Genomic DNA, 14,900 nt, shown 5'->3' with positions numbered 1-14,900 from the left:
GTAGCAGCACCTAGATTCTCTGTTGACCTGAGTAGTTAAGCTGTTGTCCTTAAACTTGAATAACCCACTGAGTGAACACAAGCTGTGCAGTTAATTGGCTCCACCATCCACAAATTCAATTTAGTGGTCATTTTCAATGAATGGCAATAGTGTCAACTTATTTTGAACTCCAGGTGCCTTAGCAAACTGTTTTTTCCTGCCACTTGGTTACTTACCTCTTAGAGGAATACTAATAAATATTTTTCCCCACTTTTGTTGCATTTCTAGGCTTATTTTAGTGCTCTTTAGAGATCATTGTCCACAGACTGCTCAGCTACACCTGATCCTTAATCTAGTTCTGATGAAATATATTTAAATTGGTGCCTTGTAATAATAAACACTCTATTGTGTTAAAGTGGTTATACTTGAGCTTCTTTGTATCAAGCTTTAGTTCTCTGGCTACTTTTAAGATTTCATCACTTTTAAGTTGGTAGGACCTTGATCTCAGGGTTTTGAGTTCAAGCCCTGTGTTGGGTGTGGATCTTACTTAAAAAAAAAAATTCATCATTGATTTGTAGCAATTTTATTATGTTTCTTGGTACGGTTACCTTGTGTTTGTTCTTTTTTTTTTTTTTTTTTTAAAGATTTTATTTATTTATTTGGCAGACAGAGATCACAATTCTGGCAGAGAGGCAGGCAGAGGGGAAGCAGTCTCCCTGCTGAGCCCCATGCAGGGCTTGATCCCAGCACCCTGGGATCATGACCTGAGCCAAAGGCAGAGGCTTTAACTCACTGAGCCACCCAGGCGCCCCCCGCCCTTGTGTTTATTCTTATTACAGTTCTGGTATCTGTGTGTTTATAATATAATTTTCAGCAAATTTGGAAACACTTTGATCATTATTTCTTCAAATATCATTTTCTTGTCTTTCCCTCCTTTTTTGGGACATGTGTGTTAGCTCTAATTACATGTATGTTAGCTCTCTTGATAGTGTCTAGTAGGTCACTCAAATCTTTTCACATTTTCTTTTTTTAGTCTTTTCTCTTTGTGCTTCATTTTAGACTGCTTTTATTACTGTATTTTTAAGGTAACTGCTCTTCTGCAGTGTGTTGATTCTATCCATTAAAATTTTCAGATTTCAGTTTTTTTAGTTCTATAAATTCTCTTTAGTTCTTTTTAGTATCTTTCATTTTTCCTCATTATGTTCATGTTTTCCTTTTAAGTCCTTGGGACTCTTGAGCATATTTATAATAGTTGATTTCATGTTATTATCTACTGAATCTATCTTTGTCATTTTCTAGATCATTTTTTTACGCACTAATTTTGCTTCTGCTTATAGGTCTTATTTTCCTTCTTCTAATGCTAGTGATTTTAGATTGAGTGATGTTAGATATAGTGAATTGTTCCTTGTTGAGTGCTGGATTTTGTCATATCCCTTTTTTAGATTATTAGTCTGCTTTGGTAGGCAGAGATATTATTTGTGGCTAGTTTAAAAGTTTTCTTTTGGTCAGGTTCAGATTGGCTGTTGTTCTAGGGCTAGATTAGCTTCCTTATTCAGATCTGATCTTCTGGGACCTCTGTGAATGACCCTAAGTCTCAGATACAGGATAAGAGGTAGTGTAAGACTGTGGTCTCTACACAGTGCCTAGTAGGGTCTCAAACAGTTTCTGGCTCTATCCTAGCTGTGGGAGTTCTTTGACCTACAGCTGTTATTATCTTGGCCTCACCTTGTTCAGTTTTATGGCAGGTTTGAATAGTTTGATATTAAGCCAAGGAGTCAGTGCAGATTTATGGAGCTTCTTGTCTATATAGCTTTTTTCTCTTTAGTACTCTGCTTTAAAGCTTTTATCTCCCTTAGACTACCCATATTCCACTCTCTGCCTCATCAAGTCAATGAGACCTTTAAATTCTATTTTGTTTCCCTCTTCCTGTGCAGTGATAGAAATTGTATCCTGATAGAAAGTCTGATAATTTCATGGCTCATTTTGTTTCCTTTTTGTCAAGTATCAACAGTCTTGAGCTACCTCTTCTTCCATGTCTGAAAACAGTTTTTGTTTCATACATTTTATCCTGTATTCTGGTTGTTTATATGCTTTGATAAGTCTAGGTCCTGTTACTATATCATGTCTAGAGGAGGAAGTACACATCTTCAACTTACAGTGAGATTCCATCCTGATAATCCCATTATAAGTTGAAAATCCATTTAATACACCTATGTTACCAAACAACATAGCTTAGCCTAACCTATCTTAAATGTGCTCAGAACACTTACATTAGCCGATAGTTGGGCAAAGTCATGTAACACAAAGCTTATTTTATAATATAGTGTTGAATATCTCATGTCATATATTGAATACTGTATTGAAAGTGCAAAACAGAATGGTTGTGTGGGTACAGAATGGTTGTAAGCGTATCAGTTTTTTACCCTTGTGATGCCCAGTGTCATAAGAGTATTGTACTACATATTGCATATCATGAGCCTGGGAAAAGATTAGACTTTAAAGTACTATTTCTACTGAGTGCATATAGTTTTCACACCATTGTGAAGTAAAATTGTAAGTTAAACCGTCAGATTTCAAGGATGGCCTATATACTGGTTTCATTTAAATTTTGATTTGTATTCAGTGTATTTATTGTGAATGTATATTTAATACATTTTTTTGGTAATATAGAAAACTCTGAGAAGATAAGAGGATATGAATAGATGTTTATTTATATAAAAACCCCACAACCAAATAAATACAAAATCACTAATAATTAGAGATCTTCAAATTAAAACTATTGATATTTCACATTATGTCTGTTAGTATTAAGGAATATAAAGTTGGATAATAGCAAATATATTTGTGGGATAGGGTTATTTTATTTTATTTTGGTGGGGTCAGCATTTATATTTCTTAGCTAATTCGCAAGCTTTGCTTTGTTTCAGCAAGTTAAATCTTTGCATCAGTAGTTGAAGCAGAAAATTATTTGATTCACTGACTATATTTTGAGAACTGTTTTCCTATTATTGGTAGTAATGATATCACAAGATAGATCATAGCCTACTTTTAAACTAGCTTAAAAAAGAATCTTTTAAATCAAAAAGGAACATGGCTATGCTTAAATGACAGAATTGATGGGATTGATGTTCCCCCACCCCCCGCCCCACCCCGTCACTTACTGTGGTGGACAGACACATTAGAATATTGAGGCATAATTACAATTACTATGGCCAAGTGATTGCATCTAAGTTCTGAGGGTTATGTTACATAAATGTTAGATTACACATCTTATAGTTACATACATATTTTGATTTTGTCTATTTCAAATCCTATCTTTTGTTCCAGTTTTATTTATTTATTTTTTTTTTCAAATCTTTATTTAAATTCTAGTTAAGATATAGTGTGATATTGGTTTCAGGAGTAGAATTTAGTGATTTATCACTTACAAAAAAACAGGGATAGGGTTATTTGAATGTGTATGCTGGTGGTTGGCGTGAATTTAGCCAACCTCGAGTAGTCTACCACTACTTAGTCACATAAATTAAACTGCTATCCGGTGACTTGGTAATTTGCTCCTGAGTACATGTTCCATGAGATTCTCAGTTTCTTTTCTTTTCTTTCTTTCTTTTTTTTTTTTTTAAAGATTTTATTTATTTATTTGACAGAGAGAGACAAGATCACAAGTAGGCAGAGAGGCAGATGGGGGTGGGAGGAGCAGGCTCCCCGCTGAGCAGAGAGCCCAATGTGGGGCTCAATCCCAGGACCCTGGGATCATGACATGGGCCGAAGGAGAGGCTTTAACCCACTGAGCCAACCCAGGTGCCCCGAGACTCTCAGTTTCATAAAGAAGTACACATGAGGATGTTCAATGAAGCATTATTTTTGGTGGCAGTGAATTGTCACCACAGAGGGTTATCATTAGGAAAGTAGACAGGTAAAATGTATTGGATGCATTAACTAGATTATTATATAGCAGTTAGAATTGATGCAAAAGTTAATGTGAATAGATGCAAGAAGCAGGAAGAAAGAAACAGATTAATATATCTAACCCAGGATCATTTAAATTATAAGTACAGTCACACAGAAACATTTTTGAAGGAACACATAAAAAGATTAAATATGTTTAGACAGTTGCTTATGTGACTCGGAGTTGAATGAGAATAGGTTTAGGGCATAAAGTGAGAAAATAATAAGCTGTTAATAAAACGAGCAAGGCCTTGGGGCACCTAGCTTGCTTAGTTGGTGGAGCATGCAACTCTTGATCTTGGGGTTGTGAGTTCAAGACCCACATTGGGTGTAGACATTACCTAAAAATAAAATTAAAAAAAAAAAAAATCCCCAAACTGAAAAGAATTCAGACATTTGTGGAATGGTTCTCTAGATGGAAATGCTATAATATTTTTATTTTTGACTGCAGAGTTATTTTTAGTTATTTCATTTTGGAATTTATTTTAAAAAAATCAACATGAATGTAGTTACTTGTTGCTACACTTTTATAACTGAGCAGTGTGGCAAATTGAAAATTTCTTGGTCACTTAATAAAACTCTCCACTTAACATTTAGGTAAAAGATTGCTGGACTCTTAGACATTTTATAAATAGAGTAGATACCAAGTAAGATGAAAGCAAGCAAATGATTTCACTTGTAGGTTGGCCTTGTTTAGAACTTTTAATGAGGAAGAATGTATTACACTTTATCCTGTTTGTTTATAAACTGATTAAAATGATAATGTGTATATGATTGTTCATTTCTTTTCCTTGTAAATAAGTCTTTTTGTTTTAGTTGTTGTTTTGTGTATTAGAGGAGACTTGTGGGTCAAAGAGGCATTATATAGATGTAGTGCTACAGCTTTTTTATATGCTATATAGTAAAGGTAATATTATAGAATGAAATATGACAGAGGATTGGATCCAGTCTCAGAGGTCAGGGAAGACTGCTACGAGGAAGTGGACCTTTAGGATGAGCTCTGTAAGTTGGGTAAGATTTATTTAGTTAAGAGGGAAGAGAAGTGGACCTAGTGAGAGCATTTTAAGCACAAGGAATAGTTCATGCTCAGGCCCTTTTGTGAGAAGAATACAGAGAGCAGAAGATAGAAATGCAGAATGAGGCTAGTGAGATAGATTGAGTATCTTGTGGGCTATGGTAAGGCTTTTGGTCTTTATTTTAAAGGTAATGGGAAGCTCTCTGAGAGCATAATAGAAAGGTAAAAGTATAGTAGTTAAAACTATGGACTCTCAAGTAAGACTGAGTTCTGATCCCCGCCTTGCCATTTTGCTACCTGTGTGACCTTGGACATGTTCTTCTGTCTCAGAGTCCTCCTCTATAAAATGGGATAATAATAGTACCACCTCTGGTTATAATGTTAAAATATTTTATTGTTTCTTTGAAAACAGTCCTTAACAGTATAATGTAGTAGGCATTATTTGTGAAATTAAAAAGTGTGTTTTAAAGAGGGATGGGTGGTGGGTTGATATAGTTTGTAATTTTAAAACATTTTTGCTGCAGTATGGAGAAGACTCAGGTGTCAGGTGATATTGGCACATATTTATCAAACACCTCGTATGTTCTATCGTATTGCAAAAATGGCATAGGTACATTTTATGTTTCTTTAAGATAGTGAAAATAATTGTTTTTTATATGCTTTTAGCTAACAGCATCATTTGGTTTTTCTTGGGTATATTAAAGTATGAGTATATTAAAAATAACTTTTTGTTTTATAGTGAATAATGTGTTTAATGAGCTGTTGATTATTTTCATAGCCTCCACATGCTGGGAAGTTGCTATCTGTGTTAAAGCATATGCCTCAGAAGTATGGTCCTGATGCCTTTTTCAACTTTCCAGGAAAGAGTGCTGCAGTAAGTAAATTTTAATGAGGAAATCACTTGGAGTTTTTCCTTTCCTTCCAGAAAGTACAGCCGTGTAAACAACCTGACAGGTTCATTGTTAGGTAGAAACTTCTTTGCACAACTTAACTTATTCCTTATAGCAGTTATTCGTGTTACTTTTTCCTATCTTAGAGGTGAAGAAATACTGGCTCATAGAAGTTAAGAAAGCTGCCCATTATAGCGTGGGGCAATAACGGAGTAAGAACCCAGTTCTTTTGAACATGTTGTCTTTAGAATTTATCTCCGCATTGTCCAATAGGTATTTATGTGACACTTTCACTTTCTATCTTACTGAATCTTTCTTCAGCCTTGTATTTCCCCAAAGGGTGTTTCTTTTACACCTGGTATATAGAACGAGAATAAATCTTTGAAACTTTCTGGCAAGTTCTCCTGATTCAGAAGTTTCCAAATTACATCAATTTCAGCATTTTTTAAGCCTTAATCAGTTTAATATAGTTTAAATAAGATGTTGATAGTAATATTTGTAATAGTTTGAAATGTTATTGGAGTACGTTGTATAATGTGCATATGTTATTTATGGAAGTTTTTTTTTTTTTAAACCTCATATTACATTCATCTGCTTGTTACTAGCAAAAAATTTTTTGAGGGTATTTTAGTCTGTTCTTTTTCTGAGATTATTTTTTGTTATTTTTACTTTGTTTTTCATAATATCTTACTAACTTCTTAGGCCCTATGTAGTAGTCAAGTATTACCTGCAAAAAGAAAAGAGTGGTTTTTTTTTTTTTTTTAAGATTCTATTTATCTATTAGAGATCACAAGTAGTCAGAGAGGCAGGCAGAGAGAGAGGGGGAAGCAGGCTCCCCGCTGAGCAGAGAGCCTGATGTGGGGCTCGATCCCAGGATCCTGAGATTATGACCTGAGCCCAAGGCAGGGTTTTAACCCACTGAGCCACCCAGGTGCCCCAAGAAAAAAGTGTTTTAAAAGAACATTTGTAATATTTGAATATTTTACACACAATACACAGCTTTCTTTGGACAGTTTATTGCTTGTATTGTTTGTCCTTCATAATTTTTCCTTACTAAGCATTTTAGACTTGAAGCTTTCCAGAATAACTTCATTCTCTTGGCATTGAGCCTATAATTTACCTCTAATATAAGAAGCAGTTTTATAGGGGGTGCCTGGGTGGCTCAGTGGTTAAAGCCTCTGCCTTCGGCTCAGGTCATGATCCCAGGGTCCTGGGATTGAGCCCCGCATCGGGCTCTCTGCTCCGCAGGGAGCCTGCTTCCTCCCCTCTCTCTCTGCCTGCTTCTCTGCCTACTTGTGATTTCTGTCTGTCAAATAAATAAATCTTAAAAAAAAAAAGCCGTTTTATGAGATTAACTTTCTTGAAATGCAAAATTTTTTTAATGTTAACTTTGTTTTTCTTTTATTCTAAATTCTAGTAGTTAACATACAGTATAATGTTAGTTTCAGGTGTACAATTTAGTGATTCAGCAGTTCCATACGTCACCTGGTGCTCATCATGACAAGTGCATTCCTTTATCTCCATCACCTGTTTAACACATCTTCCTGCCCCTGTCCCCTGTGGTAACCATCAGTTTGTTCTCCAGTTAAGAGTTCATTTCTTGGTTTGCCTATATTTTTTCCCCTATGATCATTTGTTCAGGTTCCTAAATACCCCGAATATGTAAATCATATAGTATTTGTTTTTCTCGGATTTCACGTAGTGTGATACTCTGTAACGCCACCCGTGGTGTTGCTAATGGCAAGATTTCATTCTTTTTGATGGCTGAGTACTATCCCATTGTGTGTGTGTGTATGTGTGTGTATATACACTACATTTTATTTCTCCATTCATCAGTGAAAGGACATTTGAGATCTTTTCATGATTTGGCTATTGTAGATAATTCTGCTATAAACACCAGGGCACATGTATCTCTTCGAATTAGTATTTTTATATTCTTTAGGCAAATACCTAGTAATGCAATTGCTGGATTGTAAGGTAGTTCTATTTTAAATTTTTGAGGAACCTCCATACTGTTTTCCAGAGTGGCTGCACCAATTTGCATTCCCACCAACAGTACAAGAGGGTTCCTTTTTCTCCGTAACCTCACCAACACCTGTTCTTTCTTGTATTGTTAATTTTGCCATTCTGAAGGTGTGAGGTGAAACTCTTCATAGTTTTGATTTGGATTTCCCTGAAGATGCATGATGTGGAGCATCTTTTCCATGTCTGTTGGCCTTCTGTATCTTTGGGAAAATGTCTATTCATGTCTTCTGCCCATTTTTTATTTGTGTTGGTTATTGGGCATGGAGTTTTACAAGCTCCTTATATATTTTGGATACTAACCTTGTATCAGATATGTCATTCTGAAGGTTGCCTTTTAGTTTTGTTGATAATTTTCTTTGCTGTGCAGAAGGTTTTTATTTTGATGTGGTACCAATTGTTTATTTTTGCTTTTGTTTTCCTTGCCTCAGGAGACTTATCTAGAAAAAAGTTGCTACAGCTAATGTCAAAGAGGTTACTGCCTGTATTCTCCTCTAGGATTTTAATGGTTTCTTATATCACATTTAGGTCTTCATCCATTTTGAATTTATTTGTGTGTATGGTATAAGAAATTGGTTCAGTTTCATTTTTTTGTATGCTGCTGTTCAGTTTTCCCAACACCATTTGTTGAAGAGACTGTCTTTATTCTGTTGGACAATCTTACCTGCTTTGTGGAAGATCAGTTGACCATGTAGTTGTGGGTTCATTTCTGTTTTTTTGGGTTCATTTCTGTTTTTTTTTTTTTTTTTTCCCCTGTTCCATTGATTTATGTGTGTGTTTTTGTGTCAGTACCATACTGTTTTGATCACCACAGCTCTGTAATGTAACTTCAAGTCCGGAATTGTGATGCCTCCAGCTTGGCTTTTGTTTTTCAAGTTTGGTTTGGCTATTCATGGTTTTTTGTGGTTCCATACAAATTTTAGGATTCTTTGTTCTAGCTCTGTGAAAAATGCAGTTGGTATTTTGATGGGGTTAGATTAAATCTGTAGATTACTGTGATAGTATAGACATTTGAATAATATTTGTTCTTCTAGTCCATGAGCATGGAATGTTTTTCCATTTCTTTGTGTCCTCTTTGGTGTCTTTCATCAGTGTTTGATAGTTTTCAGAGTATAGATCTTTTACCCCTTTGGCTAAGTTTATTCCTAGGTATCTTACTATTTTTGGGTGCATTTGTGAATTTGATTCTTTAATTTCTCTTTCTGCTGCTTCATTATTGGTGCATAGAAATGCAACATATTTCTATACATTGATTTTGTATCTTGAGACCTTATCACTTTTGTTAATTTTTTGGTGGAATCTTTTGGGTTTTCTGTATAGAGTATCATGTAATCTGCAAATAGTGGAAGTTTGACTTTTTCCTTTCCTCTTTGGATGCTTTTTAATTTTTTGTGTTGTCTGATTGCTGTGGCTAGGAATTCCAGTTCTTTGTTAAATAATAGTGGTGAGAGTGCATATCCCTGTCTTGTTTCTGACTGGTAGAAAGCTAAAGGTCTCAATTTTGACCCATTGAGGATGATATTAGTTGTGGGTTTTCGTATTTGGCCTTTATTATGTTGAAATATGTTCCCTCTAACCTTGTTTTGTTGAGTGTTTTTGTCATGAAAGGATGTTGTACTTTGTCAAATGCTTTTTCTGCATCCATTGAAAGGATCATATGGTTCTTTTATTTTTTCAAGAGACTTATTTATTTAGTAGAGTGAGAGATGGTGGGGAGGAATGTTATGGGGAGTGGGAGAGAGAGAATCTCAAGCAGACTCCCTGCTGAGCATGGATTCCCAACATGGGGCTTGATCTCACAACCCTGAGCCGAAATCAAGAGTCCAGTGCTTAACTGACTGAGCCACCCAGGTGCCCCAGGATCATATGGTTCTTATCCTTTTTATTAATGTGTATCCTGTTGATTGATTTGTGAATATTGAACGACCCTTGCAGCCCAGGAGTGAATTCTGCTCGATTGTGGTGAATGATTCTTTTAAGGTACTGTTGGATTTGGTTTGCGAGTATTGTATTGAGAATTTTTGCATCCATGTTCATCAGGGGTATTGGCCTGTAGTTCTCTTTTTTAGTCAAGTCTTTATCTGGTTTTGATATCAGGGTAATGTTGGCCTCATAAGAAGATGAATTTGCAAGTTTTCCTTCCATTTCTACTTTTTGGAGTAGTTTGAGAAGAATAGGTATTAACTCTTCTTTAAATGTTTGGTAAAATTCACCTGTGACTCCATCTGGCCCTGGACTTTGGGTTCATGGGAGATTTCTTAAATTACTGATTAAATATCTTTGCTGGTTATCAGTCTGTTCCAGTTTTGTATTTTTTCCTGTTTCAGTTTTGGTACTTTATGATTGTCTAATTTGTTGGTACATAGTTTTTCCTAATATCCCCTTATAATTCTGTTATGGTGTTGGTATTTCTCCTCTCTCATTTGTGAATTTCATTTATTAGGATCCTTTTTCTTTTCTTTTCTTTTAAAGATTTTATTTATTTGACAGAGATCACAAGTAGGCAGAGAGGCAGGCAGAGAAAGAGAGAGAGGAGGAAGCAGGCTCCCTGCCAAGCAGAGAGCCCGACATGGGGCTCGATCCCAGGACCCTTGGATCATGACCTGAGCTGAAAGCAAAGGCTTTAACCCACTGAACCACCCAGGCACCCCAGGCCTTTTTCTTTTCTATTTCATAAGTCTGGCTAGGGGTTTATCAATTTTATTAATTTTTTCAAAGAACCAGCTCATGATTTCATTGATTTGTTGTTTTTTAGCTTCTATATCATTTATTTCTGCTTTGATCTATATTATTTCCTTTCTTTTGCTTGCTTTTGGCTTCATTTGTGTTCTTTTTCTAGCTCCTTTAAGTTATAAGTTCAGGTTGTTTATTTGTATTTTTCTTGCTTATTAAGGTAGGCCTGTATTGCTATGTACTTTCTTATTTGGTTTCCTGGTTGACCGATTCATTGTTTAGTAGCATGTTCCTTAACCTCTATGTATTTGTGGTCTTTCCATGTTTTTACTTGTGGTTGACCTTAAGTTTTATACCATTATGGTCAGAAAATACGCGTGGTATGATCTCAGTCTTTTTGTACTTGTTGAGGCCTGATTTGTGACCTCGAATGTGATGTATTCTAGAGAAATCCCATGTGTACTTGAAAAGAATGTGTATTCTGCTTTAGGATGGAATGTTGATGGAATGATGAATGTATCTGTTAAGTCCATCTGGTCCAGTGTGTCATTCAAAGCCATTGTTTCCTTAGATGATCTCTCCATTGATGTAGGAAGGGTGTTAAAGTCCCCTACTATTATTGTATTATCATCAATTAGTTTTTTATGTTTGTTATTAATTGTTTTATATATTTGGATGCTCCCATGTTGGGTGCTTAAATATTTACAGTTGTTAGATCTTGTTGGATTGTTCCCTTTATTAGGATGTAACGCCCTTCTTCATCTCTTGTTATAGTCTGTGGCTTAAAGTTTAGTTTGTCTGATGTAAGCATTGCTACTCTCACATCTTTTGATGTCTGTTTGCATGATAAATGTTTCTCCATCCTTTTCTCCATCCTTTCTCCGCACTTTTCAGTCTGCAGGTGTGTTTAGGTCTAATATGAATCTCTTGTAGAGAGCATATAGGTAGGTCTTGATTTTTTTTTCTTTCCAAATTTTTATTTAAATTCTAGTTAGTTGACACACAGTATAATATTGGTCTCAGGAGTAGAATTTTGTGATTCATCGCTTACATATAATACCCAGTGCTCTTCGTAACAAGTGCCCTCCTTAATACCCATCACCCATTTAGCCCATCCACCACACACCCCCCCTCCATCAACCCTCATTTTGTTCTCTATAGTTAAGAGTATCTTAGCATTTACTTCCCTCTCTCTTTTTCTTTTTTTTCCTTCCATAGATGATTCTTGTTTTTTTTTTTAAATCCATCCTGACACCCTATGTCTTTTTAGTTTTTTTAGTTATTAATTATTATTTTTAGAGAGCACAAACAGGGAGGTGCTGAGGCAGAGGGAGAGGGAGAGAGAGAATCCCAGCTTGCCTCCATGCCCAGAATGGAGCTCAACACAGGGCTCGATCTCACAGTCCTGAGATCATGACCTGCGTTGAAATCAGTATCAGATGCTTAGCTGACTGAGCCACCCATGTTCCCCTGACACCCTAAGTGTTTATTTAATTTACATTCAAAGTGTATTGATAGATATGTATTAAGTGCCATTTTACTACTTGTTTTGTCATTGTTTCTGGAGATTTTTCTCTGTTCCCTTTCTTGTCTTTGTCACTTTTGGTTTTTCCTTTCCACTCAAAGAGTTCCCTTTAATATTTTTTGCAGGGCTGGTTTAGTGGTCAAAAACTCCTTTAGTTTTTGTTGTTTGGGAAACTTTATCTCTCCTTGTATTCTGAATGATAGCCTTGCTGGGTAGCCTATGCTAGTGTTTTTGGTTGCAGCTTTTTCCCTTTCTGTACTTTGTATGTATCATGCCCATTTTGGCTTGCCAAGTTTCTGTTAAGAAATTTGCATCTAGCTTTATGGGTCTTCCCTTGTTAGTTAAGGACTTATTTTGTGTTGCTGCTTTTAAGATTTTTTTCTTTATTACTCTGTAAATTTAATTGTCATATGTATTGGTGTTGCCCTGCTTTTCTTGATTTTTTTTTTTATTAATTTTTTTTATTTTTTTCAGCATAACAGTATTCATTATTTTTGCACCACACCCAGTGCTCCATGCAGCTTTTCTTGATTTTTATTGGGAGTTCTCTATGCCTTCTGGATCTGGATGTCTGTTTCCTTCCCCATATTAGGAAATTTTTCAGCTGTGATTTTCTCTAAAAATTTTCTGTCCCTTTTTCTCTCTGGTCGGGAGACATGTTGTGGGCAGGGGTTTCTGCGATTCTTTTGCGGAAGTGGCTTGCCCTGCTGTGACTGAGGCAAGCTTGACTGAGAAGGGAAACACCACCAGAGCCAAGGGTGTGGGACTTGGTGAAGCAGGTTAGGCAGCTAGTGTCCCTGCTGCTTCCTTCAGGTGGCTCTGTGTTTATGCAGAGGGGTAGGGGAATGAGAAATGGCACCAGCCAGCTCCTTTGTTCCTGCAGAGGCGTTTCTACCGCACACTGCTCTCAGGGAGGCACTCTGAGGGCAAATAGTCTTCCTGCTGTGTGTCCTAGGGCTTTTTTCAGATTGCTATCTTCACCCTGTCCACCTTCTGCTTGTTGGCCTGCTTTCTGTTCAGGAGCAATGCAATACCCTCTGGGCTCTATCCCCCCAAGTTTGTTGACTTTTAAAGCTTTGGCTTTAGGAATGTGTTGTGGGCAGGAGTTTGCACTGGTTTGCTGAGGAAGGGTCTTGCCGTGCTAGGACTGAGGCACGCTTGAGTAGGAAGGGCAGTTGTGCCAGAGTGCAGGGGTGCAGGATATGCTAGAAGCAAGTCAGGGAGCCAGAAGAAGGCTGAGCTTTCCTGCAGGTGGCTCTGTGTGTATGCTGGGAGGCAGGGGAGGAAAATGGTGTCAGCCAGCTCCTTTTTTCTGGAGAAGTATCTCCTTGAATACCACTTCTCAGGGACATGCTCCACTACTATCAACCCAGTGTGCCCCAGGTGCTCCTCAGATTACTCTGTCCATGCTGTTTGTCCCCCGTGTTGTTGGCCTACCTTCTCTTTAGGAGTAGGGCAGCACCCTTGGGGCTCTATCCCTGCCAAGCCCACTGACCTTTAAAACTCCAGTTTTCAAGCCTTGCTGTTTCAAAGAACTCACTAATCACGAAAGTCAGCCCCTCTCATTTTCCCAGCCTGTGTCTTTGGGGGAAAATGTTCTTGTGTGTTCCCCTGTGTGCTCTTTTCTCTCTTGCATTTCTCTGCGACCATGGCTCCTTCCTCTCTGCAGGACCAGTGATCTCCCATAAACCACATCGCCACATTTCCTACCATGTGGTCTCTTCTCTCCCTTTAGTTGTGGAGTTTGTTCTGTCAGCCTTTAGGTTGATTTTTGGACTATTTAGAATGACTTGATATTTATCTAGCTGTGTTCCTGGGACAAGATGAGCCTGGGTCCTCCTCCCCTTCTGCCATCTTCTCTCTCTTCTTTGCATATTATAATTGTATTGTTTATAATTCTCTGAAATCATAGTGTGTCTATTCCACTTACTTGCATTTATCCTGGAAGTGGGATAGTTAAGCTGAGCAGCTTTTGCAACTTTTAGAGAATGGAACTTCAAATATATTCAGTCACTCACTTCTTTCCTTAGATATAGCTTTTAAAGGGAAATTAAAGTATTCATGGATAAATTATTTTTATAAAACTTTTGCATTTTTTTTTCTTTTTTTAAGGGAAAGCACATGTGCATGAGCTATGGGGGAGGGGGAGAGAATCTTTTTTTAAAATTTTTAAAGATTTTATTTATTTATTTGAGAGAAAGAAAATGAGTAGGGGGAACAGCAGAAGGAGCAGGAGAAGCAGACTCCCCACTGAGAAAGGAGCCCAAGGTGGGGCTCCATCCTAGGACTCTGGGATCATGACCTGAGCCAAAGGCCGACACTTTAACCCACTGAGCCACCCAGGCCCCCTGGGAGAGAGAGAATCTTAAGCAGGCTCCATATCCAGCTGGAGTCCAGTGTGGTTCTTGATCTCACGACCCTGTGATCATGACGTGAGCTGAAATCAATAGTCTGATGCTTAACAGACTGAGCCACTCAGGCACCCCAGCTTTTACATTTTCTATTCTCATTTTCTAGTGAGAGAAAACATGTATACACATTGAATATGTATTCTCTTGTTTTATTTTTTTGAAGTAAGCTCTGAGACCAGCTTGGGGCTTGAGCTCACAACACTGAAATCAAGAGTCACATGCTCCACTGACTGAACCAGCCAGGCACTCCCAACTATATTTTTCTTAAAGCAACATTTGTTTTAAATTGGTCTCTTGAAGTGTCATTACTGTTGTTGCATAAATTTGGCTCTATGATGTTTTTCATGTTTTATGGGATATCTTATATGTATAAAAGAATATATGTGTGTTAAAGTATATGTAGATAAGTGCATATGTAAATGATAGCAGTTTAAAAA

The 14,900-nt window shown here is 37.0% G+C and overlaps 1 protein-coding gene across 5 annotated transcripts in view; it reads left to right on the top strand.

Annotated features, from left to right (window-relative positions):
• LRBA (LPS responsive beige-like anchor protein) overlaps positions 1–14,900 on the top strand; it is a 755,230-nt gene that overhangs the window by 92,922 nt on the left and 647,408 nt on the right. For all 5 annotated transcript variants that reach the window (XM_047717621.1, XM_047717620.1, XM_047717619.1 and 2 more), the window contains exon 5: positions 5,721–5,816. In XM_047717621.1, coding sequence (XP_047573577.1) covers positions 5,721–5,816 — 96 coding nt within the window. The remainder of the gene's footprint in view (positions 1–5,720; positions 5,817–14,900) is intronic.

This window comes from Lutra lutra, chromosome 2 (genome assembly GCF_902655055.1).
Source record: "Lutra lutra chromosome 2, mLutLut1.2, whole genome shotgun sequence".
In the NCBI taxonomy this organism is placed as follows: domain Eukaryota; kingdom Metazoa; phylum Chordata; class Mammalia; order Carnivora; family Mustelidae; genus Lutra; species Lutra lutra.
The sequence above is the reverse complement of the archived record's forward strand: the minus strand, read 5'-3'. Positions and strand labels throughout refer to the sequence as shown.